This window comes from Ostrinia nubilalis, chromosome 21, assembly GCF_963855985.1.
Source record: "Ostrinia nubilalis chromosome 21, ilOstNubi1.1, whole genome shotgun sequence".
NCBI classification, from domain to species: Eukaryota; Metazoa; Arthropoda; class Insecta; order Lepidoptera; family Crambidae; genus Ostrinia; species Ostrinia nubilalis.
The window spans coordinates 3,971,041-3,997,139 of record NC_087108.1 but is presented as its reverse complement, the minus strand read 5'-3'; the positions used below and the strand labels follow the sequence as shown (position 1 = coordinate 3,997,139).

Sequence of the window (26,099 nt, the reverse complement as noted above, 5' to 3'; positions counted from 1 at the left end):
AAACTATCTCTATACCAAATTTCATCAAAATCGGTTCAGTGGTTTAAGCGTGAAGCGAGACAGACAGATAGACAGAGTTACTATCGCATTTATAATATTAGTATAGATTCATAATTTTTCACAAAAATAGTTGCTAGTCGGCATCGCTTATGCTATTCCACTTTGCATTGCATCATTTTTCATTGGACAAAAGACTAACGTTATCAATCTTGCATTTCGGCCAATACAAACATTCGTGTTTACCCCACTGTCTGCCAAAGAGCTTTTAAAATAGACGAAGTACGTTTAAGAAAAAATTCCATACATCACACCTGAGTCACGATCTCACGATGTAAAGTTGTCTATTTATCTTTTTTCATACATACATATTACATACTTTAACGACCTGGTTTTTCTTGTGTTGGAAAATAACTGAAAAAGAAGTGAAAAAAGTCATGTTTTTTTTCTAATTAAATCTATTCTTACAGGGAGTAAGAATAAAATGTATGAAACTTGTGTCTGTTTTCTACTTCTACTAATAGATAATTTATTTCTTGGCTATCGCAAGATATAAAATATTTGCTTAAGTGTTAAGTTACCCACGATTTCACTTCATTTTGAAGGAAGAGGTGAAAACTAAAAATTAAAAACTTACTAAATCCATGTAATTTTGCGAGAAATGGGTCAAGCCCCAAATTTGAAGTATTTTCATCGATAAAATTGTCGATAGATTACGCCCTTAAAGTTTGATCACTACATGCCCGGACACACTGTAAATACCATAAGACTAGGTGACTAGCCGTTGACTACAGAATTTTTGTCGGGCGATAGTTGGGTCGGGCTGTTGTTAATCAGTATGAACCTCAGGACGGACATATGAAAATGCGTAAGTAATTACATCGATTTGGTATCGGCTAATTCTTCGAACCCAACTAAGTATTGGCCGACTAAAAGTTTGTAGTTTGCTGGGACTCTAAACTCTTACCTACTGGGTTGCACCATCTTTCTTTAACTTTGACAAACGTCAAAAATCTGTCAAACTCCATACAAAAACACCGGTTATCGTTATAGTTACGGTCAAAGTTAGGTGGTGCAACTCAGCCTTAAACTTTTGTATTTGGATCTTGAGAAAATTTAAAAAGGTTAAAAATAAGGTGAGAACTTTATTCCCTCTGTCTTAGGATCAAGCTTGTTAACAGCTAATAAAGTGATTAGTATTCTAAGGGTAGGATTACCTACTTATCCTAAGACCATTATCTCCTTTGCAAGAGAATACAGCGTACCCTTATTTTCATGAATCTAAGGGTCATGTTATATTCATAAACATCTTTTCTCCCGCCACGTGCCGTCTTGACTCGTGCATCCGAACAAATAGGCTAAAGACAGCCTCGTGTATCCGAAAAAAGCTTAATTCTCATAATATTATCGAAAATTGGCGACTACCCGCAGAGTTGATTGGGAATCCGAGCCTTGGGGCTGAACGTGTGTAGGTAACTTAATACTCTACAGTCTTATTGCGCTTGACATAAGGATCAAACTGATATTAAATCAGTAATATTAGCTATGTTTTGTCCATGAATAAATTGGCCGATTATAAATGACTTAATTTGACCAATTACCAGCGGCTCGTGGACGCCTACACGTTTATTAAGGACAAACATTCATTCATGGGAGTAGTTCTCCACGTTCCTTGTAGGCGTCACCCCATAAATGGTACCATAGCTGACCCGTTGACCAGGACAGAAGGATAATACGATCCTAAATAGTCCGACCTCTCTGGCCATACTAAAAAACATGCGTTAGACAAAATTATAACGATGAGCTATAAAAGATCACTCTAACCAAATAGTCTCTACCTCATACTTTAGTTCAGTTAAGGACAGTGTAGGTGTAGGTTGCATTCTCACATAAAATAAAAATTGTGTGCTAAATAATATTATTTATACGTTCTGTCACTAGTTTTAGTTCCCTTAATAAGCAAGCCCTATAGAACAAGGTGTATTTATCAAGGTATTTACATTTCATCATAATTTTGTTCTTCAGTAGGGTAAAAAGTTAAATGCCTTCTAAAGAATTCCTTGAACTCCATTTAACTTTATTTATTTATCAAGATTTATTCATTAGACTTCCATAATCAAGCCTCTTATTATTTTTCTCACATACTTTGCCAATAAGTATAACGTCGTACTTTGGTTCATTTAAAACGGGAAAAATGGGGCATAATTTCAGCACACGCAACATTTTATTTACATTCCACACATTCCTGTTACTCATATTTTATGACTATAGTTACTTATAACAATAGCTAAATATTTTTAAACCTAAATATTGTATTTTTACTTATCATTAGGTAATTTCACTAAATTGCATTAAAGTTTTCACGACTCGACCGCAGACGCGTCGTCAGAGTCATAGAAATTGTTGTTTGTATCCTTATTTTTGTAGTTATTATGATTTTCTTCATCATTAAAGGTCTGGTCTACTTCATTTGGGTCTTCAGAATTGTAAACCGAGTTGTCAGCACTAGACAGCACGAAAGGCACAGCGTTTTGAGGGTAAATCCTTACCCCATCGTATAATTTCGGCATTATGGATTGATATTTCGAATATTTACTGGACTCGTCAGCATTGTATGGGGTTTCGTTATCTTCGTTGCCATAATCATCGTTGAAATCTGCGTGTTGTTGCTCCACTTGGCTATCTTGAATATTGCCTCTTTTATAATTAACTTCTGCCTGGTTATCCTCTTGATCTAGCTCACCGTTTTCTTCTTCGTCCTGGTCATCTTCGTTTGATTGTTGATCATTGTCAGATGTACCTTCATCGTTTGTGTTGTCATAGTCATCACTATTCTTGTAAGAGCTATAGGAATTGTAACTATATTGTCTTATTTCTTCGTTCGCATTTCCACTATCACCTTCACTGTTACCGTAACTGTAACCAGGCTGCCTTATTTCAGCATAAGTGTTTCCAGCACCTTGACTATCACTTTGAATGACACTTTCGTCTCCTGGACCTGCTTTGAGATCAGTAGAATCGTCGTTACTAAGATCTTCAGCGCTGTCGTTGCTATCTTCAACCTTATTATTAGTAGCCAAATTAGCTATATTAGCTTGGCTCATATCCTCATCAGATACAGTTTGTATAGTGATAACAGCGTCGTAAGGAGTTCCTTGGTTTCCCGCAAATACAATCACAACGTATTTGGATCCAGGCCCACCATCCACGACGTTAGCTTGTAGGTCTGTGCCGAAATCTATGCCACTTACCCTAACATGGGTAATCGTGTCTCCGTTCCCAACTCCTGGGTATCTTAAAGCTAAAGATCCTCCGGGTACATTGACTCGAATTTGCTCTGAGTTGGTTTTCTGGAGTTCTTCATTGCCGATGTCTAGTAAAAACACATATGGGTACTTGTGGAACGGATTGGCAGATGTCACTGAGAGCAGGAGGACTTGACAGGCTATCAGCACGAGGTACATCTCGCAGGTCGGACTCTGAACTATTGGTAGGTCATGGTACACTAATCCGGTTCTTATACAGTAAAATTTCACGGTCGGTTCACCGGCTTTTTGCTCGGCCGTGATAAAAAGCGTGACTTCTCAATGCTGATTTGTTTTGACTAAGTTTATCAGGAAGAGTGAGGCCCGTATTGAGAAAGGATACTCAAAATTCAAGACAAACTCAAGAAAGTTTACGGTTAAGTTATGATAGATTAAAATATTAAACTTCTTTAAAGTAGGTGGATAGAGCCTGTCTTCATCAGTCTCCAAATATTCATCCCCCATTAAAAACAACTATTCGAGATTTTTTGCAATAACATAATGCCCTTTTTCAAGATAAAATCTACTTTACAATAAACAAACAGTCAGAATTTTATTTTAGAGTTATTTTCGTACCTATTTAAATTTATTAAAGTTTTCGTATGTTACAAAATCAAAAAATCTAAATTATCTTTGTTTGTGTAGCTGTAGACTAATTAAATTAGTACTTAATCGTCAAAATTAAATGCTCTTTTAAGGAGCCTATACATGTCTCATTCTTTTTTTGTCCTACCACTACAAAAGATTACAACGATGAACGGATAAGTAGGTAGGTAGGTGTATTTCCGACTGTGAAAGAATTTGTGGTTAAAGAAAACTAAAAAAAATACATCACATAAATCACAGCTTTATTTCGATAAGTATAGATTAATTATAACAACAACTTCGTGTTCAACACCAACATTATATCACAATGAAACATTATAACACTGGAAGAAGCAAGGTACATTCATTAGCTTATACACTAAGTTATATTATACATAATGATGAGGATATCGAAAATAACAATGAAATTAATAGAAATATAGTAAATAGGTACTAAAATTGACAAATATGTACAAGAAAAACATACTTTCGGACATATTATAGGTAATACTTACTAAAACACTGTCATTTTCAGTTTTTAAATAAACTGTACAACTAAAGTCACTAGTTACTTACCTTTACCTATCCCTTACAAAAATAGTTGAAGAAATAATATAAGTAGGTATTAATTATGTATCCTCCATCAGGAAGTTAAGCAAAAAATAGGAAAATACGTTTCAGACATTTTGCAAATAATTTTACCATGTACCTACAACAATACATAATTATAACTGTTTTACGATTATATTTTGATAATGCATACCTAAACCGCCAAAGCTAAATTTTTTTTATTTATTGAAAGGTTACTAAATAATTATCCTATTGTCATTCTAGCACTCATTCTTCGTAAGCATTTTTTAGATAGGTATTGAATATTTTTATCAGGGGAACGTGTAATTCCGACACACAGTGACTGTGTACCTACAAACGATACTGGATGGGATGAATATTTTTTGAAAAAAAAAAATTCATGGCGTATCTATATTAAATTTGACCGTACATAACTTCTAATTAACCTAGAGCTTTAGCTGTTTCTTTAAAGGCTTATCAATGGTCTCCAGTAGTTAGTGTCATGGTGTACAACAACAAACAAACGGTGTTATGTTCTAGTTCTATTTAAACAATATTTAATTTGGCAATTTTTAGACGGAAATTGAATTCAATAAAGGCATAATTTCTTTTTATCACATACTTATTACTGGCTGACTGTAATTCCCTTATTCATAAAAAAAATAAAACACTGCTATAGAACAATTTTACTTTCATCAACCTCATTCATACTTGAGTTATTCTGGTTACCTACGTGAGTGTGACAAACGTTACATCGAATTTTGTTTCTTCGAAAACCTTTCTGCGAAGTTACTATACTGCGACGCCTTGTTATATCGATGCCTTGTTACTGAGATGTTACGTTACATCGAAAAACTTTACTGCGAACGATTTTACTGCGAAATTATGTACGTACATAGTCATTTTTAATGAACGAGTGAGTAGTAAGTATCATTATAAAAATGCAAATCAATAGGTAGGCATATATTTTATAATTTATTTATATTTATGTTTCTATTCTCATGTTATTTAATCAATGATGCAACTGTTAAATATGTGTAATAAGTAAATAAAATTTAATGTATTTAGAATCTTATTTTATCTTTAATTTTGTACCGCCCACTTTATTCACTTTATTCTGTTACCTGGAGGAGAGTTCTGAATCACATTAAGTTCGCCTTGTGTACATAATGCATGTATGTTTTAAATAAATAAATACATAATGCATTATATTAGGTAGGTATTCTTTTGATGTATGTAATTTAATTTTTTTATCTATCTGTTAAGTCAAATAAAGAAGGCTGCACAGTAAAATCGTTCGCAGTAAAGTTTTTCGATGTAACGTTACATCGCAGTAACAAGGCATCGATATAACAAGGCGTCGCAGTATAGTAACTTCGCAGAAAGGTTTTCGAAGAAACAAAATTCGATGTAACGTTTGTCGCACTCACGTAGGTAACCCGTTTATTCTTATGCGTAGATTCATTTAGGTATCGTTCTATAATATAATGCGGGCCTAAATATCATCATTTTAACATTCTAGTTTTAAAAAGCTATCTAGCGAGTATTTACAAAATAAACAACTACAATATTAACTTTTGATATACAGATTAAAAACCTATGAGTTTTCAATAATCAGTAAAATAATTTTTAACACAGCCTCACTCTCGATATTAACCCCTTGGCTCTTTCAGTGTGATTCGTCCCAAAACACGTTCGTCCCAATGGTACGAACCACTGAATTCAAAAATATATTACTTTTTGTTCTGCGATTCGTTCAAGTGTTTCGTCCCACTGGGACGAACGTGTTGTGGGACGAATCACTGAACGAGCCAACCCCTTTACTGGCCACTCGTTTGGGCCATCAAAAATTTTATAGGACACGAAAAATTCAGTTTCCCAATTCCATCATTTAAAAAAAAACAAATTAATAATCTATGAAAAGTTTTTGCCTACACACATGAAAGCTATTTTGAATCAGTATCATAAATATTGTCAAATTTCCACGCGCAATCACATCCAAAAGCCTAAGCCATTTGAGCAAAATCCTATCGGACAAATTTTCGCATCTGCTTGTTTTGGCGATCCAGGGACGACTGGGCTCGGTCAGCGTGTGCTAACATCTCATCCAACTTGCTGGTCTGCGAAGTGATTTGCTTACCTAGAATAGAATAAAATAAATAAAATAAAAGTTTTTATTTCAAACAACTTACAGTTCATGTTGTGGTTACTACTGGTTAATAAACAAAACGTCTTAAATGCTAATGTTAGTAATCGTTATCAAGTGAAATTATTTATTTGCTTAAGAGACTTTCATTTTGATCAAGTCTAACACTCACTGATTGATCACGAAATATCAGAAACTATATCACCTACAAACTTGTGCATGTAGGTTCCATAAAGGATGTAGAGATCCGCTAATAACGAATTTGACGAAACTCCACCCCTAAATCAGGGTTCACGCTTACAAAGTCGCGGGCGGCCTCAAGATAAACAAAAGCGGTAAGCCGTGTCTGCACGCTAAAACTTAAGGCGATTAGAGTCCTCAATCCGCGTCAAATGGACATTTTGTAAAGCCTACTCCTCTTTTACTGCTGGACAGAAATAGTTGAAAAAAATATATGTTATAAAACAGTTCAAGGACTACATTTGTGACGTTTGAATTTTCGCTACGTCTCTTTGTTTTGGATTAAAAAAATAAATACGGGACATCGATTTTTTACTTAAATTCCCTACTCCTCCAAAACGGCTATGTTAATTTGAAAGATTTTTGCACGAATAGATTAGGAATTCTTTAATCTTTAAATGACACGTTGCGTTTTTCAATCGAACATTACTTTCATTCATAAATTTTACTTTTGATAAATTCCGAACGTTTTGCTGTTGAGGGGGCCTTCGCGGGGTGCGGGCGGCAGTCGGCCGCTGGCCTTCAGACGGGGAGGTTGTGTCACTCGCTGCAAACTGACATTAGCGATCAAAATGAATTTTTTCTTAGGCTGAGTTGCACCACCTGACGTGACCTAACTTTGACCGTAGCTTTGGCGATAACCGGTGTTTTTTTGTATGGAGTTTGACAGATTTTTGACTTTTGTCAAATTTAAAATTAGATGGTGCAACCTAGTCTTTGTTTGACAATAGTTTTTATGTCAGAGTTGTTTATAGAGCACGGTCAGTCAGACGATACGATTGAATTGAGAATGTTACTAGGTATGCAAAATCACTTGAAACCTATGTTACAGTTAAGCTTTTACATTTACAAATACATTAGTTTTTATTTCATTCAAAAATACCCAGTAGTTATGATTTTATAGGCATTCAAAGTTCGCTTAAATATTGAGTCCCGCCGACGGTCACGTGACCCCGTGTGACGTACATTCACAGCGTCCGCTCACTAGAAAACGGATATAAACATACTTAAATAATTTTTTTTTGTAAATACATACTTATTATACATATTAACACCCAGACCCATCACAGAAATTAAAATTGAACCAAACCCAAATTTGATGCGATTGTGTCGTTTTATTGCGAATTACCTTCCAGCTCCATCATTAGACCCCGATTACTATATAGAATTAAAATACTCATCAATACAAAACGAACGAGCCCAAACTCGATGCATTTAAGTCGTTTTATTATAGAGTTCCTATGGCCACCTTCCAGCTCCATCATCAGATCAGCTCCATGTCATCATAATATTGCATGGTCATCCAAATCACATGTGTTTGCGAAATTTCAGCTTAATCGGTTGCCTGGAAGTGGGTCTTAATTCAGTTTGCAAGATTCCACCCATACAAATATGAGCCAGTCGTTGTAATATGACGTCACGCGCATAAAATGGAGGGCCGGCCGCCGCCCGCACTTTTAAAATTCAATATCTTGGAAACTAATTAACGTATCGAAATAATTCTTTCACGTGTATTTTTTATTTTTAACAGAGAATACAGAAAGCTAAAAAACAAAATTAGTGAACATTCTTCATTAAGGCATGCTCGGACGCTATTATCTACCTAAATAGAATCTATAAGTGTAAAACAATCGACTCCAAAAAAACGGCACTAGATAAGTAAAAGTTGAAAATATATTCCGTTATTTATTTACTAGGCCTTTGCAATCAGTATCAAAATTAGGAGCGAGTCAGAATCAGTAACTTATCGATTTACGTGAAGAAAACAATTTATATTTTTCATACTTAGGCTCGGCGCAAATGGGCCATTTAGAATTACATTTTCAATATGTTTCTTCGCGAAAATACCACAGTTAAAAAAATAAGATAAAGTGGTATTGATAAATTGTTCTATAGAGCTTATTAAAAAATGTGGATACTGATTACAAATGCCCGTACCTATATCATGATTGATATTTTCAGAGTCGGTGACAGCCTACCTTTTGGTGATTCGTTTTGGAGTTGGTTTTAATTTTTGGTGAAAATTAATTTATTTCATGCCTTTAGTAGACTATAGGTATTCAATAGACCTTGTTGTTGCCACTGAAGGTGCATAGGTATACCTACAGTACATTGATACCATATTTTTCATGTTAAGTGCAAATAAACTTCCCTTAATGACCTAACCATGAAACGTACCTATAGGCTATAATAATTAAAAAGTTTCGTCGATAAAAACTGAAATCCTCTTATAAGATGATGAATTTTGGGAGCATGTCATGAAACTAAAATTGTTAGCATACAAAAACTTGTTTTAAAAAAAAGGTTTTTTCTTTTAATTTATTTTTATCTATGATGCGGAATTTGCTGCCGCGTAGTAGCAAAGATTTTTCGTTATGTAGCTCGTAATAATTTCGAAGAATAGGGATGTTTCCTGGGTAAAGCAAGAGTTTGAATTAGTCCGTCGGTCAATTTACCAAAAAAATACTTTAAATGTATTTTTCACTTTTTTAAACTTATGAAAATTTAAAGAGATAAAGCGCGCCAAAGTTCAGAAGAGGCCCATGACGTTAAGGCGTGCTTAAAATTGTTGCGATTTGTGACGTCACGCGGAATTTCATCGCATAATAACTTCGTAATTAGTTACTTGTTTGTTGACAAATAAAAATATCCCGTGTCCAATATTTTTTGATAGTGTAATTGACGGACTAACGCCTTTGAGAATTGAAGTAGGTAGGTACTCGTGATTTTTAAAGTAGCTTACTTACATAATATCACTTACTTATATTTATATAAATAAATAAATACAAATCAAACAAGCCTAAACTCGATGGAATCGTTTAATCACGGAGTTGCTATGGGGCCACTGGCATTCCAGCTCTATCATCAGATCGACTCCATGTCATCACAATATTGCATTGTCATCCGAATTACATGTATATCCAAAATTTTAAATCAATCAGTTGTTGAAGGATTTCTAGCAAAAAGACGAGATTAAATATATTTTCAGTTTTCTTCATAAGTGACACAAAGAGAATGTATTGTCATTCTCTTGACAAATGAAGAAACATTTGCTTTTTTAAACCATAGACAAAATACTACTATGTGTTCCAATACCTACAGTTGTCGTCAGGAAATTGGTCCAACAAATTCAGCTTGCAAGATTCCACCCGAAGTTACCTACATAATTATTACATGTTCAAATTTCGAGAACGGCTGAACCGACAAAAACATTAGAAAATTTACGAAAAAATAAAAAAAATAATATCCCGTACAAAATGTTCATGGATTGTGTTATTTTTATTAAATACCTTTAAGCCTGAGTTAAATGACACCGACATCAAGGTTCATCAATTCAAGTTTAAAATAATAGGCAGTAATGTCATGAAAAAAGAGCTTCTATTCTGTATCTACCTATGCCCGTGTAATTTTGATCGGTGTCAAATCGGAGTTTTCGTGCGGGGTGCGCGGGTGTTTCGCGCGGCGTGAAGGTCAAACGCCCAAGGTCATTGAGGACTCTAATCGCCTTAACAAAATGTGACAGTGACAATAACAAACATTACCAGTAATAAAATCATGATATCAGTCAAAATTTTTTTACCTACCTATATCCTTGACTCCTTTGCTCAGCAGAGCCGTCTCTTCATTCTGCTCCATAGTCTTCAAATCGTCCAAAGCAGAGTTAATATCCCCGATTTTTGGAGAAGTGACGCCATCGTTGTGGCGTGACGTCATCTCGTTGTCTCCAGGGCCCAGACCCTGGTTTATGGAGGAATTCTGGGAGGGAGGGATGTAGTCTTTGTCGTAGTTCGTTTGGCCGATGTAGCTCGGTTCGCTAGAGTAGGACAGGTTGTCTCGAGCTGTCAGCTTCACTCGGAAGAAGTTTGTCAGGCTGCCGCAGACTCCCTGGGAAATTAATGAAATATGGTCTGAATTGTGATCTGCCCCCCTAGACAAGTGGCAAAACGTGGCTGTTGTTATGTTAAATGATGGTAGAAAGGCCTAGTTAGCTCTGGCATTTTTTTGTATGGAGTTACCTACATCGCTCCGTGAACGGATTTGGAATAAGCTCGATCACGAGCGAGCCTTTCCAGCTTTGAGAGAACCCCCAATCCCCTCTTCCAATTGTTTTGTTAAAGAGATTTTCTCCTCGCGGCCCTGGTACAACTGGACCCCCGGCCCGCCGTAGCGGGTTACGGTTTGTTCCATGCCGCTGCTCATTCAGCTCTGCTGATCAGAGATGTACCGAGAGCGGCCCTCCAAAGAATGGGCCCGGGCAAACGTCCATGTCGTCTATACCTACATAATCCCATAAATCTCATAAAAACTCATAAAACTCATTTATTTTTGCAAGTAGGCTTTTAAAAAGCACTTTTACACGTTCCAATATTAACCCTACCACTGCTTCGGGACAATAAATGGGCCAGTGCTGAAAAGAAGCAGCGCAAGAAACTCAGTCACTATTGTCGGCCTCCTTTTCAAGGGTTTACAGTCTTTAAAATATACTTTGACATACCTTGAGTCTATTCAATTTGGTTTGGGTAGAAGTTAAGATAGTGTTCAGCTCGTGTAGACCCGAGCTCGCTTGGTTCATATTCTCGCCTAGTATTGCTGTGTTCTGAAAGTACAGAAAACAATAACATTTATTACTTAAATAATTAAAAAACTATTTTTTACGATTGCTGTAAATAGAACTAAATTAATAATTAAATTAATTTATTTGAAAGAATTAGTTATTGAAAAAATCGCTAAATCGGTACATGGAGATAGGTTGGTTCTAATCGTACCTAATCAAACTGTGTAATTTTAATTTTAATTTCTAACCAAAGCAGTATTTTTCTTTCTTTCTAAAAATGCACATAAAATAAAAAAAAATATAAATCTAAAACATCATGTTTAAATAAAAAAAAATTGACCTAGTTATTAATGTATTGTACAATAACCAGTTAACAATGCGTCATAGAATTAGGGCAACGTTGACCTTGTCCTAATTAGGTTAAACCATGGATAATCAATTCCAAGAGTCACACAACAAATAAAATTGTACCTTTATACCATCCTATATTATCCCAAATAAGTATCACTGCCAAGTTCGCTATGCAGTAACTTATTTATGAAAGAAGATAAGATTTTTCCTTTAACTAGTGGATCTACGTTTTAAGTTTAAAAATTTTTTTTTATCAATGTTAATTAGCCGCTATAAAAAGTACTGAGAAAAGGTATTAAATTTTAAAAATATTTTTAATGAATCTTAGAAATTGTTGTTTCACACGATATTCGATTTCAACAAAAATGTGAAGCAGAACCAAATTGTAAAGGAGGCACTAAATTCCACGAACCTCTGCAGTCTTGTTGATCTCCACTTCCTCAAATTCCACCACATCCAAATGTTTGTTTCTCTCCAAAAAATCTTCTTTGTCTGGCTTTGGCTGGCCGAACAGCTCAGCCCTGGTGCAAGCATCTTCGTACGCCTTCAAAGACATTTTGAAAATGAATTTCCAGACCTATTTTACATCTAGCCAATTCTCGTGTCAGTCCTTGACCTCAAAAACAACATACACGACAAAATCGCGAACCCAAAACAAAGATCTATGCGCAAACTAATACAAAGTCATCTCGCAGCGGTAGGGTTGCTTGTCAGACGTATTGATTTTCTTCCGCGACCTACTATTTGACTGTAGCAGTTTAGTTTTCCTTAATAGAACATTTATTTTATTAACCATACGAAGTCAGGAATTCATTTTGAAAAGGATAAGTTAATAAAATCATAGGAAGACGAACAGTGCAATGGTTAAATTATTTCAAAACTCCCTCCTAATCTGTGCCAATGAACTTAAATTTCCCGCCATGTCAAATACTGATACGTTTCGTTTTACATTCGGTTGTTTTGTTTTTACTTATTGATTTTTAATTGATTTACAGTTAGACTAAAAAGTGTACATATTTAAACTAAAAATATTTAGAGCATAATGTATTTTTTTTAATAAATAAAATTTTAATTCATCAATACAAAACCAGCTGGACGTCAGCTGCTGAAGTTCAATGACCGATGCGTGCACAGAATGACCTGTCATTTATATCGGAAACATGAATAGGTTAGAAAGAGACGGACAATAATATTTCATTTGCTCAGTAAACGTCACAAAATTGTTAGGTTTGGTTTGTTTTAAAATAAATGCTTTCTAAATCAGTTTTCACTGCGTTATTCAAGTGCAAGACGTCCTACCTAATTCAAATATCAGCTGCAACCATGTCATCAAGTGAGTACTGCATTCCGTGTACTTTTTGGGCTTCTTGTTACGAACAGTAAACTCTCTCAAAAATAGTCTTACGGTTTTAAATATTACTCAGTATTATTTGCACTATTTTCAGTTAATTTACAGGAAAATCAGAAAACTATTGGATATCTACTTGACTTATTTTAGGACGTCGAATGTGACATTGCGAATTTATTTTTAATTTGTACCATTGTAATGGCCTGGTTTTCTTTGTATTTCAAAAAGTTTTAACTACATCGTGTCTATTTACACTATAACTATGCGTGTAGTTTTGATGTTTACTCGTCAAATTCTCTATCCATCAAATATTATTGAATGAGTGGTGGGCTTACAATAATAATAAATTTAACTTTATAGAATCCTTTGTTGGGGCTGTTTATTAATTAATTAGTCAAACTGGAGGTTTATAGTGAAGGCGATCAAGTAAAAAAATATGTGGGAGGTAATATTAATAATACCTACCTATCATGAAATAAGCAGAAAAATAGTTCCAAAGATTTTTCTCCTACTACTAAATTGAGCCGTATTTCTTTTTTTTTGTCCCTTTTATGTCCTACATTATAGTTAGGTAAATATTATTATCTAAAGTGGACAGTATTTTTTTTAAACCACAACAAACCAAATAGATAGCAATGATTGCAATACTATTTATCACTTGCCATGTTTGCTTTCTTGATAACCTTCATAAAGGACATTCATAAATCATACCAGGATATTATTTACATAGAAATACAAAACGTTTATATAAGTCATATTATTATCAACCGTAAACCTGTATTTTTTTCCAGAGCCACTGACGTTGGAGACCACAAAAAAACTCAACGATGATTTCTATGCGCAACCGAAGAATCAATTGGCCCAGAATGCCTGCACTCGGACTGATCCCTTCGAGATTGCCATCAGCCGGAAAAGGACAGACAGTGCCTCACATGTTTATAATATTAGGGTAATTAAATTAAAATATTATTGATACAAAAACTTTAAGATTACTTGATGTCCTAAAAACTAAAATAACTTCTAATATCCATCTTTTGATTAAAATGTTAGTTTTATTACTGACTGACTGACTAAAAAATAATAACTAATGCAAAATTTTCCCCAAAAGTGTCATTCACTAACTAAACCTTATTGTAAAATTTCAGTTAGAATCAGAGGGTAAACCAGTAACAAATCAAGAGAACTCGGGCCGTTGCTGGCTGTTTGCAGCTCTCAATGTTATGCGCTTGCCATTCGTGAAGAAGTATGGCATTGACGAGTTTGAATTCTCACAAAGGTAACGTAAGTTTTTTTTATGGTGCAAATGTATGAAACATTTACTTGAATTTCTAGTAAACCTACTTATTTTAAAAGAATTCATATTGTTTCCCAATTGATTCCCACTTTCCACCCAGGGTGGCAATTGAAACAATTAATTTTCGATTGCATTTGTAAAAGCATTTAATTAATATTGTGACTCATTGTGTTTTAATAGTAAAAATGTTTTTTCTATTGTTTACAGTTACCTCTTCTTTTGGGATAAAATTGAACGATCACACTACTGGTTGAACAACATTATTACCACTGCAAAACAAGGAGAGGAACTAGATGGCAGGCTCGTAAACTTTCTTCTCAAGGTAAAAATATATTAAAACTTTTGTCTAACGCTTTCAGTGATTGGATAGGGTTTGATATGAATATTTTCCTGTGTAAGTGTCATCTGTTAATTTTCTTTACGATCAAACAGCAGTGGATTACCCATTGTTCTATCATTCATTTCTGTTTAGTAGTCTACAGTCACAGCACATCAATTTTGCGACTTGATGCTAAGTACCTATTTAAACTATAGGTAGGTATGCATACAGGTGCCACCCTTATCATCATGATTTCAAATCATTGTTTTGCCATTGTTTAAGTTTACGATTTAAACTGAATATCAGCCAGGAAAATACCTTAAAAACTGATAAGATTTGCGGTATGTTTGTTCCGGCCATTACCTATTTAAATGAGTGATCATTGATAATTAAAAGCAACGGTTTTTTTTTATCTTACTAGCTTTTTCCCTCGCCTTCGCCCGTGTGAATTTCGGCCCGCCACAGGACTTTATCACGAGTCCTCATTTCAAAACCGAGATAAAATCTATCCCATGTTTTTACCTAAGCTCGTGAACCCGGCGGTCCCTCTAAAAGAACCAAATTCTTAGCCGTTCCGTCCTAAACATTTGAAAATAAATCTAGTAGGTTTAACCGAAGGTCCTATCTATGATATTAGTAGGATAGGATAGACATTTATGAAATTTGTTATTTTATTATGAGCAAATTGTTTTAGACATTTTCACATACATTTACAGGATCCCATCAACGATGGTGGCCAATGGGACATGATCGTGAACCTGGTGAACAAGTATGGACTGGTGCCGAAGGAGTGCTTCAAGGAGTCGTTCAGCTCCAAAAAGAGTTTGCACATGAACGCAATCATCAAGACCAAGGTACGAGGTTTTTTAGAACTTTTACACTTAGTACTTAACTGGAACTTCATTTTTCACATAGATTTCACAATAAACGACTAAATTATGCAAAATTCCCAGCTCCCCTGATCAGTGTAGGTAGACCAAATCCTTTATTTTGTGTATGATGAATCAGAGAGCGTTCTCATCCCGAAATGGAGTATCATTAATTCATTAGACTTGTACTAATTCATGAGATATGCAGCCCTTGTATCACAAAATCATGATCTCAAGAGGACCAAATGTAACGGGAAACCCGCGCACCCCAGATGCGATGCAGTTTTTATTCTGAACAGCTTTGCTCATTATTTCAAGTCATTGAAATATTATTTTTTACAGTTGCGTGAATTTGCAATGGAATTGAGAGAAAAGGTCAAAGCTGACGCTTCGGACGAGGAACTGCAAGCGACCATCGACAAGCAAATAGCGATAATATACAACATCGTAGCAACTTGCCTAGGTAAAGTACCTGTCTTCTTTCTTTAATATTTAGCCGTTGGTTTTCATACCATATTTTCGGAAATAAATGCTATCTTATCTTAATTTTGGCCTTAGATCAAAGAATTAAGATTCAATGTATGTACAAAGTAAAGCAATGTACTGCTCGGTTTTTCAGGTACCCCTCCAGACAAGTTTAACTTCGAGTATTACAACAAGGAGAAGGCATACCAAAGCTTCGGCTCGCTCACGCCGCAGGAGTTCTACAACAAACACGTTCGTCCGCTCTTCAACGTCGATGACAAGGTAAATATAAGGTCAAATGCACATAAAAATAACAGCGTATTTGCTATTCTAAGTGCTTTGTATCCATCTTTGGTAATTGCTCGTCTAATATTTTACAAGGTTACTAATCTTAAACACAAAAAATACGAATTACCACTGTTAAATCAGCGAATAACACATTTTTTTTGCCAATGACACATCCCAAGGCAAGGCAAGTCACGGAGGAAAATGGAAAATCTGAACCACATATTTTATTACTATTTGCTTTTTCAGGTGTGCTTAGTAAGCGACCCCCGGGATTCGAACCCGTTCGGAAACTTGTACACGCTGCAGTGCCTCGGAAACGTCATCGGCGGGAGACAGACAGCATACAACAACCAGCCCATTGAGACCCTAATGAAGTAAGCTATTTTTAACCGAATTTGAAAAAAGAAGTGATAATGAGTACCTTACTACAGTAAAAATCTTTTTTCAGAGCCGTAAAAGACAGCATACAAGGCGGAGAAGCAGTATGGTTTGGGTGTGAGGTGTCCAAGCGTTTTGAGAGGAAACATGGACTTGAAGATTTGGATGCGTAAGTTATATTCTAATTCTTATTTATAAAAATTGCAACACTGTTTTATTGAAAGGAAATGAATTGTCTTTATTTAGCACAGCAAAAAATAAATTCAATCATTTAATTCATTTTTTACTTGTAAAAGTTCTTTACTCAACTAACTACTTCTCCATTGGACCTTACCACCACTGCGAATTGACTAATTTAGCAAGTGCTGAGAAGAAGCTTCGGAAATCGGAATACACTCTTATTATTTAGATATCCTAATGTGTTCATTCGCAATTTGGTGTAATATATTTTTTTTGTTTTAGGCACGACTACAAGCTGATATTCAACACGGACGTTCAGATCGGCCTCAAAAAAGCGGACCGGTTGCGATACGGCGACTCTTGCATGACGCACGCGATGGTGTTTACAGCCGTTGGTACCGATGTAAGTATTCCATAACCTTTATTCCCATCCGCCCCCTTCCCATCGAGCTTGCCACCGGGGTGGTTGGCACTATGATATAAAGCGAAACTCGATTGTTCACTACAACACTACTTTTATTATATTTCAGGAACTGGGCAACCCAACTAAATTCAGAGTAGAAAACTCGTACGGAGATAAAGAATACAACAAAGGATATCTACTACTTACGGAACCATGGTTCAGGGAATTTGTTTTTGAGGTAAAAAAAAACAACTTTTTTTTAATAAATCACATGAAAACATTCTGTTGTGTATTTTTAAGTACTTTTTCTCCCTCTTCTAAATATTCATTTGTTTTTCCAGATCGTAGTAGACAAGAAATACGTGGCAGATGAGGTGCTTGAAGTGTTCAAACAAGAAGCCAAAGTCCTGCCCGCATGGGACCCCATGGGCACCCTAGCTTGTCCGCTATGCAGCAAAGAATAACCCTACGCAAGTTTACAAAGAACAACATTGTAGTAGAAAGTGATTTTTTCACGAGTCTCTTCCTATTGGCCACCACTTTTTCATTAGGGTGGCAAACGGGACAACTATTCATCACGGTATTATGCATGAAAGTATTGACTCCGATTTATACGTCATCGTGACTGCTATATTTGGTATTTTAAGTAACAGCAAGCAATAAATTTTAAATTAATAAGCAATTTTTATGAGCTTTAATAGTCCATATCACGAATCTTTTGGAATAAATCTTGATTCAGATCTGAAATAAAAAATATTGACAATATTCATTATACCTACATAACAATATTAATATTTAGGTTAACAATGTGTTCATTTTCAAGTTACCATAACTTACAGAATGGTGTGTATTAATAAACCAATTAAAAATTACATGGTATTTAATAGCAGATGATGATCTCATCAATATTATTTTCTCAATATTTGATATCTTACACCAGCCTTTTTTTTTCACAATTAATCTAAATCAAATGCTTGGACTTAGATCAATCAACATCTATTTTAGATTTTCTGATTGGTTTATTAATATGCACCATAGCCATGTCAACTATAGTTGCTATTAAACCAATAGCTATTAAACCAATTATTAATAATAGTTCTTTTGTATTTCATTCTCATTTAACTGTAAAATGGTGCATTTTGTACTTAAACTTTCAAATAAGTACATTTTTTACAAGTAATAAGTTCATTAGTACTCTTTTGTGAGTAAGAAATTGTGAAGAATTTGTGAAATGCAGGTCATTTTTGTCTTGCAATTGCCATTATAACATTAATTGAATTTTCGGGCGTTATCTTTAATATATTTTATTGGAATAAGCATTTGTTTCATTTATTAAAAATTTTATTTATAACCTAAATGGGTGATTAACTCCAGAAATTAATTAAATAAGAACAAATTTAAAATCGGTAAGAATTTATTTACAACACCAAACATTATGTGACTACAAACTGCTTTGTTCTTTGTGGTTTATATTATTATGTTTTTATTATAAATAGATCCTGTATCATTTTTCACATTTGTGAAATGTATTGGTACTTTAATTACGTACTTTATTTACACATCAGCACATCACCGTCACAAGTGGCATCACCGACTTGTTTCTTCTTCAAAGATCTCAAATATTTCAACTTGGCCCATACACCTTGACACATACGTATGAGTCTTTTGTCCTTTGTTGCCCGGCCAAACTCTGCAACGTTACGGACTATGTGCCTAGCTAATTTGATTTTCCCCTTCTGGGAATATGATAGGGCAGAATATAACTTGCTACGAGCAGCTAAGCCTTCGTCTCCGAGCATTTTTGACAGCTTGTACTGTCGTATTGATATTCTACCTGCTTCTTCAGCCTGAAATATAAATAAAAAAAACATTAATCAACTATTACTGTATCTATTGCTATAGTATAAAGTTTGTATAAATATTTTTTTTTGTTTTTGGATGTATCTTAGCTAAGATAAGATAAAGGCAAGGATTTTAAAGTGACATAGAAGTATTTAAAATGACTTACGCAGTGTTCAAAATAGTCTCCTAAAGCAGAATAAGCACCGCCTAGAGTGGACAGCCAAGAAAATGCATTTTCTATTTCAACCCTTGTCCATATTAGTCTCAGCATTCTATCATTCCTGCAACAAATCAAATCCTGTGTCAAATTCTTATAGAAATAGCACAAGGAGTAGTAAATTTTCCAAGAGAATTTCTTACCATCCATAGTCAATAATTTCCTTATCTGGAGGCTCTAGAATCAGTTTCAAAAACACTACCCCATCCTCAGGGAATCCACAAAGTTTGTGCAAATGCAACAACACCCTGTACCTGTACTCATCCGAGTTTATACAGGCCTGCACGAATGGCCGGAGGAAAAATGCAGTGGCCACAAACTTCAACTTGTTCCTGTAGCCACTATCATAATAGTAGTCGCCGTATCCACACTCGATGCCTAGGAGCTTGCAGCACTGAGTGTCTGGAATCACCAAGCCTTCCTCGGATACATAACATATCGTGTAAGGTCTACGATACAGGCGAACACTAGTAACCAATTGCATCGTAAGTTAGGTTATAAATTAGTGCACCTAACAGACACCGTATTTTGTATCAATCCCAGTACTTGGTTATTATTTGTTCCGATTACATAAGTGCAAAACTGGTCCAGTTTTATGATATCAATTCAATAAATTACGAACTCACGACTGAATCAAATTTTATCAAAATCACAATAAATGTCACATTGACATCTGACAGCTGATGTCAAAATGAACGTCAAATTATTTTTTTGTGTCATGTGGTGGCTAAGGCAATTCACACAACAGCCATCGAAATCTTTTTTTTACTCAGTAAAATGACGTCCTTAGCTACCGCTAGGGGGCGGCAGGTTGGCCGCCACCACCACAACTCGAGCTTGGGAGAGATATTGGCCGGTATCAAAGGGCAACTTGTAACATGTAACATTCATTCCCAGAACCTATTCATATTTTTACCGCGTTATCTATCAGTTAGTAACCTTAAATGAAAATCCACCTTCGAAATATTATTAAATGTGCCTGAAAATAAACGTATTTTAACATTTGAAACCTTTTTATCTGCCATGTAATAGGTGGTTTGAGAAGTCTTACCTATCGGCTGTCGGTCGGATAATGTTGGATATTTATTAAAATTTTTAACGGCGCTATTCTGGTTCGTAAAAAATAATTTACGTAAGTAGGTATATACAGAGGACAGTATGTCAAGGTAAATACAATGGGGTCACAGTTGTAATGTTCGTTCGTTCGTTCGTTTCAGCCGAAAGACGTCCACGGCTGGACAAAGACAAAGTTGTAATGTAATAGGAGCGAATATTTTATGCTAAAAAAATGTGTAGTCTGATGTGCCTGTATCGTAACGAGAACGATTTATTCGTGCATAGGGTACAGGTTGCCACTGTCAAGTTCAACAGTGTTGCGGCGCTGCTCTTCTTAGCACTTGCTAAATTAATGTACATACTTAAGCTCCATAAGAGCATTTTGACGATAACGATAATTTTGATTTGAACACACAAATTTGGAGTGAAATGTAAGTTAAAGGATGATGGGCACAAATGTATGGAAAGTGGTACCCGCTCCAATAGCCATAACCAATATATATTTCAAAAGGCCTTTAGATGTAGAAAAATATCTGCCATGGGGCCAGTTCTAATTCACGTTTTGAAAGCAGTAATTCCACTAAGTATTATAACAAAGTATAACACAATCATCCATGTATACGAGTATCTACAATCTATTAATATAACTAAAAGAAGCATTGAAGAGGAAAGGATTATACCTACGACGAACTACCCAAGCTATTAGCCCTTGATTCTCTTTCATCATCATCATCATGATCATTTTAGCCATAGCACATCCAGTTGAACATAGGCCTCCCCCAATGATTTCCACAATGGCCGGTTGGTTGCAGCCTGCATCCAGCGTATTCCCGTTACCTTTATGAGGTCGTCGGTCCATCTTGTGGGTGGACTTATTGGGTCTTGTGGGTTTATTCACTTTAGCAACCCATAATAAAATCCTTAAGAAGTAATAAAATTCTAACCCCTTTATTAATAAAATTAAGTTACACCCTAGTTGAACTCTGGCTTAAATAGGCTAGTTTCCTAAAAAATTTTTTTTAGTCCGTCATGTTTAACCCTTAATTTGGCAGACTCATTATTTATCAAAAAATAAAAATACATCGTCGGATTTATGTTTTTAGGGTTATTTATAGGTCAGAAAAAAATATATAAAATCGGAACTTCACCAAATAGAAAAAAAACAATGTTCATCCCAATGAACACTGCCAAATATATGGAGAATTGTAACTGTTCATTGGGGTGAACATTGCCAATTTAGGCTAGCGGCATTAAATTAAAACAATTATACATATAAAAAGTAAAATTTATATTATTAAACGCTTTTTGGTGCACGAAATAGTAAGAAATTAACTATTACCATACAATTTTGTGTGATAGTTGAGGTAAAACAATGTTTAATGTTTTTAAAGAAAAAAATCATAATTTTTTGTTCATGTAACTTAAAAGTGGACAAGTCGCACAAAAAAATAAAAAACAGCTCCCACATTTATAAAATATATTCTTCAGGATTTAAATAAAAAAGTAAAAATTATTTTCATCATAAATATTCTTTGGAACTACAAACTTTGAATCTACAAACAACCGCTAAATTAAAATATGTAATTATTTGCATGAAAATTTAGAAAACAATTATGTCCACTTTTACAAGTAATAAAACATTATTCTGATATTACATTTCATGCAATATACAGTATCAAGCTGCCAACAACCCAAACAAAATAAAAATTAACTCTAAATAAAGAAATTGGTCCACTGAAATAAAATTAAACAAAAATAAACGTTTGATAGCCTATTTGACAACGTTCACTGGGATGAACAATCAAACATTGATAGTAATTTGGCAATGTTCACTGGGATGAACACTCGACTTTGACCTGGTATAACATGGCTTATTTATTAAATGAGCATTATAAATCAATCAAGTTATTGAGCATGAACACTATGCAATACGTTAAAACCACTGTCATTACTCAATTATCCTCGTAAGTCCTGTGTTTTTTCAACAGCAGTATTCATATCTGCCGGATGTACTATACCAAGTACAAACTAAGAAATGTGCTTCAGACCGAGATAAAATATTGACGGTTTACATAGTTTTTTAAGTGTTACCTTATGTTTTGTATTTTTTACTGTAAGTTAAGCATCTTTAGCACCTGTTTTAAAAGAAAAATATTGAAAATAGTTTGTACTCCTGTAAGTACGTTAGGCTTTTTATACAGTGTAAAAAAAAATATAATTAAGATAAAGGTTTTATTTATGTATTAAAAATAAATCATTTTTTCTTCTAAACGTCACTTAAGTAAGCAATAATTATAAAATTCAGTCTTTAAGACAAAATTATTTGGCCTTAGCGTTTTATGGAGGATTTCAGCAAAATTATTTTTCTCATACTAATATTTTTGGGATTTTTTAAAAAGCCATAAATTCAAATGTTATGAAATTTTGTAGGTAGATTGAAACAACATTAAGCTATAAAAAAATTAAAACATTTTTTGAAAATTGGTATCTGTATAAAATATATATTTATTTTTGTTTAATGGAAACGGACGACAATTAGGACGAGCTGTCTTTGAAAATTAAATTCAAATTAAAAAAATAAAATTAAGTTTAGCATTTTATACGTAAAAGTAAGCTCTTGAAGTCAAATTTCAAATAAAAAAAGAATGATGGACATAGCTATACTATGAAAGAAATTACATGGTAATGAACATTGAAGAAAAAAAAACGCTAATTTCATACCTAATACAAATTTCATACAATTTTTTGTGTAACAAATGCCTAACGTACTATATCAAGTACAAATTATTTTGACCGATCATGAACCTCCTAAAATACTAAGTTTCTTTTTAAATTTTGTTTAATTTACAAAAACTATAATTTATATTTACTGATACATTTAAAAAACAAGACAAAAATCCAAAGATTACTTTGATATAAACAGATAAACTATCCTCGTGCCAGCCGGCAATCCGACCCCGTGACCATTTTGCGAAAAAATGACACTGACACTGACAGTTGACGTTACCTGTCTAACATGGCGGAATTGACCATAGAGTATTGAATGAGTATGGTCGTATCATTTTTGCCATTGTAAAAAAAACTACCCGGTAAATGAGGAAAGAAAGATTTGTACTTGGGTAAGTACATTAGGCAGTTACTCTTGCTATGTAGTTTAAATGTCAGGTCTGAACTACTATCCTTAATATGTACTTGTACAAGTACGCGGGGACTTACGAGGTTATAATAAAAAACATGTAAAGCTTGAATAAACACCTTGACACTAAAGCCTGGTCTTCGCTATGTCGGCATTTTGGCTAAAATTAACACTTTCAGACTGTGGCTAGCACATAAAAATATTTTTCTACCAAAACTTAAGAATACTTTCTAGTGAAAAATAAAAGTTACCAGTAATTAAGACGTATGCACTCGGCATATTATTTTTTTCAATTTAATGTTCATCCCAGTGAACAAAATCAAATTAAGGGTTAATATCAAAAAATATTGGACACATATATTTTTATTTGTCAATCTAACAAATAATTACATAGTTATGGCACAAAATGGTGCGTTGAAGTTCCGCACGACGTCACAACGTGCGGCACTTTTATGGACGCATTGACGTCACGGGCCTCTTCTTATGAACTTTGGCGCGCTTTATCTCTTTCAATTTTCATTAGTTTGAAAAAGTGAAAAATACGTGTAGAGTATTTTTTGATAAGTTAACTGACGGACTAATTAAAACTCTTGCTTTTTGACCCAGGAAACATCCCTATTGTCATTTGGTATGGAAATGACATTTTAAGCCATGGTTCATCCTAGGTATAACTTTTTATTAATAAGGGGTAGCAGTTCTTCAAATAAAAATATTTATTTCACAATTATCCTTATAAATAATTATAGAGTGAAGGAAGGATGCTGGAGCAGTAAACCCTTCATGCCTCGCATAACCTAAGTACCATACGATGGACACGTGTGATACTTCGACTACACAAAAAGTATGTTTATCTTCGAACGCAACCAGATCTGAGGCTGGTGGCCATAGTAAATGTTGTTCGTCTTGGTAAGACCTTTCAAATGACACTACAAACATAACTATTGGAGCCGGGTACCATTCTGCAAAAAAGTATGTTTATCTTCGAACACAACCAGATCTGAGGCTGGTGGTCATAGTAAAAGTTGTTCGTCTTGGTAAGACCTTTCAAATGACACTAGAAGCATATCTATTGGAGCCGGGTACCATTTTGCCCATTGTCCTTTAAGTTAAGTAAGTATCATAAGACAATGTGATACCTAATTATTTTCGTTGCAAAGTGCCTACCTCACATACCACACAAGCCTACATGCATACGTGCATAAAAATAGAATATTCATGCGCATTACAAATTAAAATACAATAGATTACAGTACCTACTTATTAATATTCTGTGGTATGGTATTACTTACAGTGTGTTAGACAAATAGATGTCCTACACGAACCGTCTGTGGGACGGTTCAGGTAGTGTAGAACATCCGTAATATGACGCAAGAGGTGACATTTATTAGAAACCTATGTTATTTTCGGACGGGACCTTCATACACCTTTAAAATTATGGCTGAATCGCACCACATAACTTTGACCTTAATAGGTATAACGATAGGTAACCAGTGTTTTTTGTATGATGTTTGACAGATTTGTGACGTTTGTTATAATTAAAATAAGATGGTGCAACCCAGCATTAATATCATGAGTGTTTAGGCTTGATGTAACTCTATTTTTCGTGATTCAGGATTAGGTAGTTCGTTTGTTTCAGCCAAATGACGTCCACTGTTGGACAAAGGCCTCCTTCAAGGTTTTCCACAAAGAACGGTCCTGCGCTGCCCGCATCCAGGCTCTTACCGCGACCTTCACCAAATCGTCGGTCCATCTAGTATTCTAGTAGAAGGCCTGCCAACGCTACGTCTTCCAGCCCGTGGTCGCCACTCGAGAACTTTTCTGCCCCAACGGCCATCGTCTCTACGAGCTATGCCCCGCCCACTGCCACTTGATTTTAGCAATTCTGCGAGCTGTCGGTCACTTTGGTTCTCCTGCAGATTAGGTAGTAAGCCCTTCGAAATATCTATTTAATCGCCTCTGTGGTCTAGCAGTAACACCACCTGTATCGGACCCAGAGGCCGCGGGTTCGATTCCTGTAGGCACTTTTTTGCTCGATTTGGTAGGTGGTGTTATGTCCTCTTCTAGATATCCATCTTGCATCTTGCCTAAGCAGCCCAAAGTCTGTTTTTTAGATACAGTTACGTAGGTACAGAGGAAAGCACGTTAAGGTAAACACTATCATAATCAATTATTATGATAGAATAGAAGCGATCTTGCATAAAAATGCTCTGTGTAAAATGTATTGCTGTCGTCTGTACCTAAAGATGAGTAACAAAAACATTTCTACGTAAGTACTTAATGTAACGTTTTTAAGAATTGTAGGTAAGTACTAGGTACAATACAATACAACAGGCAAATTGTACGACGTTTCGTTCGTGGAAAGGTGATAATTATGTTACAGACACTAGAACATTCTTATAGCGGCTTGTTATTCTGTCACAAGTAAATTTTATGCTCTAGTCAAACGGTTCCCGAATGGTGGTCTGCGGGATCCGTGGGGTTCCGTGGAAAGGCCGCAAGGGTTCCGTAAAAAATATTATCCCGCGTTTCGTGACCGACGTTGTTCGCTCGCACCG

General features: G+C 34.9%; 3 protein-coding genes across 4 annotated transcripts; 1 reads left to right on the top strand and 2 right to left on the bottom strand.

Annotated features, from left to right (window-relative positions):
• Positions 1 to 5,946: 5,946 nt before the first annotated feature.
• On the bottom strand, positions 5,947 to 12,444 carry LOC135082054 (uncharacterized). Of its 2 annotated transcripts, none has more exons than XM_063976806.1 (4): positions 12,162 to 12,444; positions 11,339 to 11,440; positions 10,428 to 10,728; positions 5,947 to 6,597 (listed from the first exon to the last, which is right to left on the bottom strand). In XM_063976806.1, the coding sequence occupies exons 1-4, from the start codon at positions 12,303 to 12,305 to the stop codon at positions 6,485 to 6,487; spliced, it is 660 nt and encodes a 219-aa protein (XP_063832876.1). In that variant the 5' UTR covers positions 12,306 to 12,444; the 3' UTR covers positions 5,947 to 6,484. The 2 variants fall into 2 exon arrangements, with proteins under 2 accessions (XP_063832876.1, XP_063832877.1); XM_063976807.1 differs by having other exon boundaries at positions 6,513 to 6,597; positions 10,424 to 10,728.
• A 477-nt stretch (positions 12,445 to 12,921) lies between these two features.
• On the top strand, positions 12,922 to 18,609 carry LOC135082144 (bleomycin hydrolase). The gene is made up of 12 exons (XM_063976894.1): positions 12,922 to 13,082; positions 13,889 to 14,046; positions 14,243 to 14,373; positions 14,599 to 14,713; positions 15,427 to 15,564; positions 15,922 to 16,042; positions 16,199 to 16,326; positions 16,579 to 16,706; positions 16,781 to 16,879; positions 17,173 to 17,293; positions 17,421 to 17,531; positions 17,635 to 18,609. Exons 1-12 carry the CDS (start codon positions 12,998 to 13,000, stop codon positions 17,755 to 17,757), a joined length of 1,458 nt encoding a protein of 485 aa, XP_063832964.1. The 5' UTR covers positions 12,922 to 12,997; the 3' UTR covers positions 17,758 to 18,609.
• An 80-nt stretch (positions 18,610 to 18,689) lies between these two features.
• LOC135082145 (uncharacterized protein F58A4.6) lies at positions 18,690 to 20,028 on the bottom strand. The gene is made up of 3 exons (XM_063976895.1): positions 19,496 to 20,028; positions 19,302 to 19,416; positions 18,690 to 19,140 (listed from the first exon to the last, which is right to left on the bottom strand). The coding sequence occupies exons 1-3, from the start codon at positions 19,834 to 19,836 to the stop codon at positions 18,844 to 18,846; spliced, it is 753 nt and encodes a 250-aa protein (XP_063832965.1). The 5' UTR covers positions 19,837 to 20,028; the 3' UTR covers positions 18,690 to 18,843.
• Between the last annotated feature and the right edge of the window lie 6,071 nt (positions 20,029 to 26,099).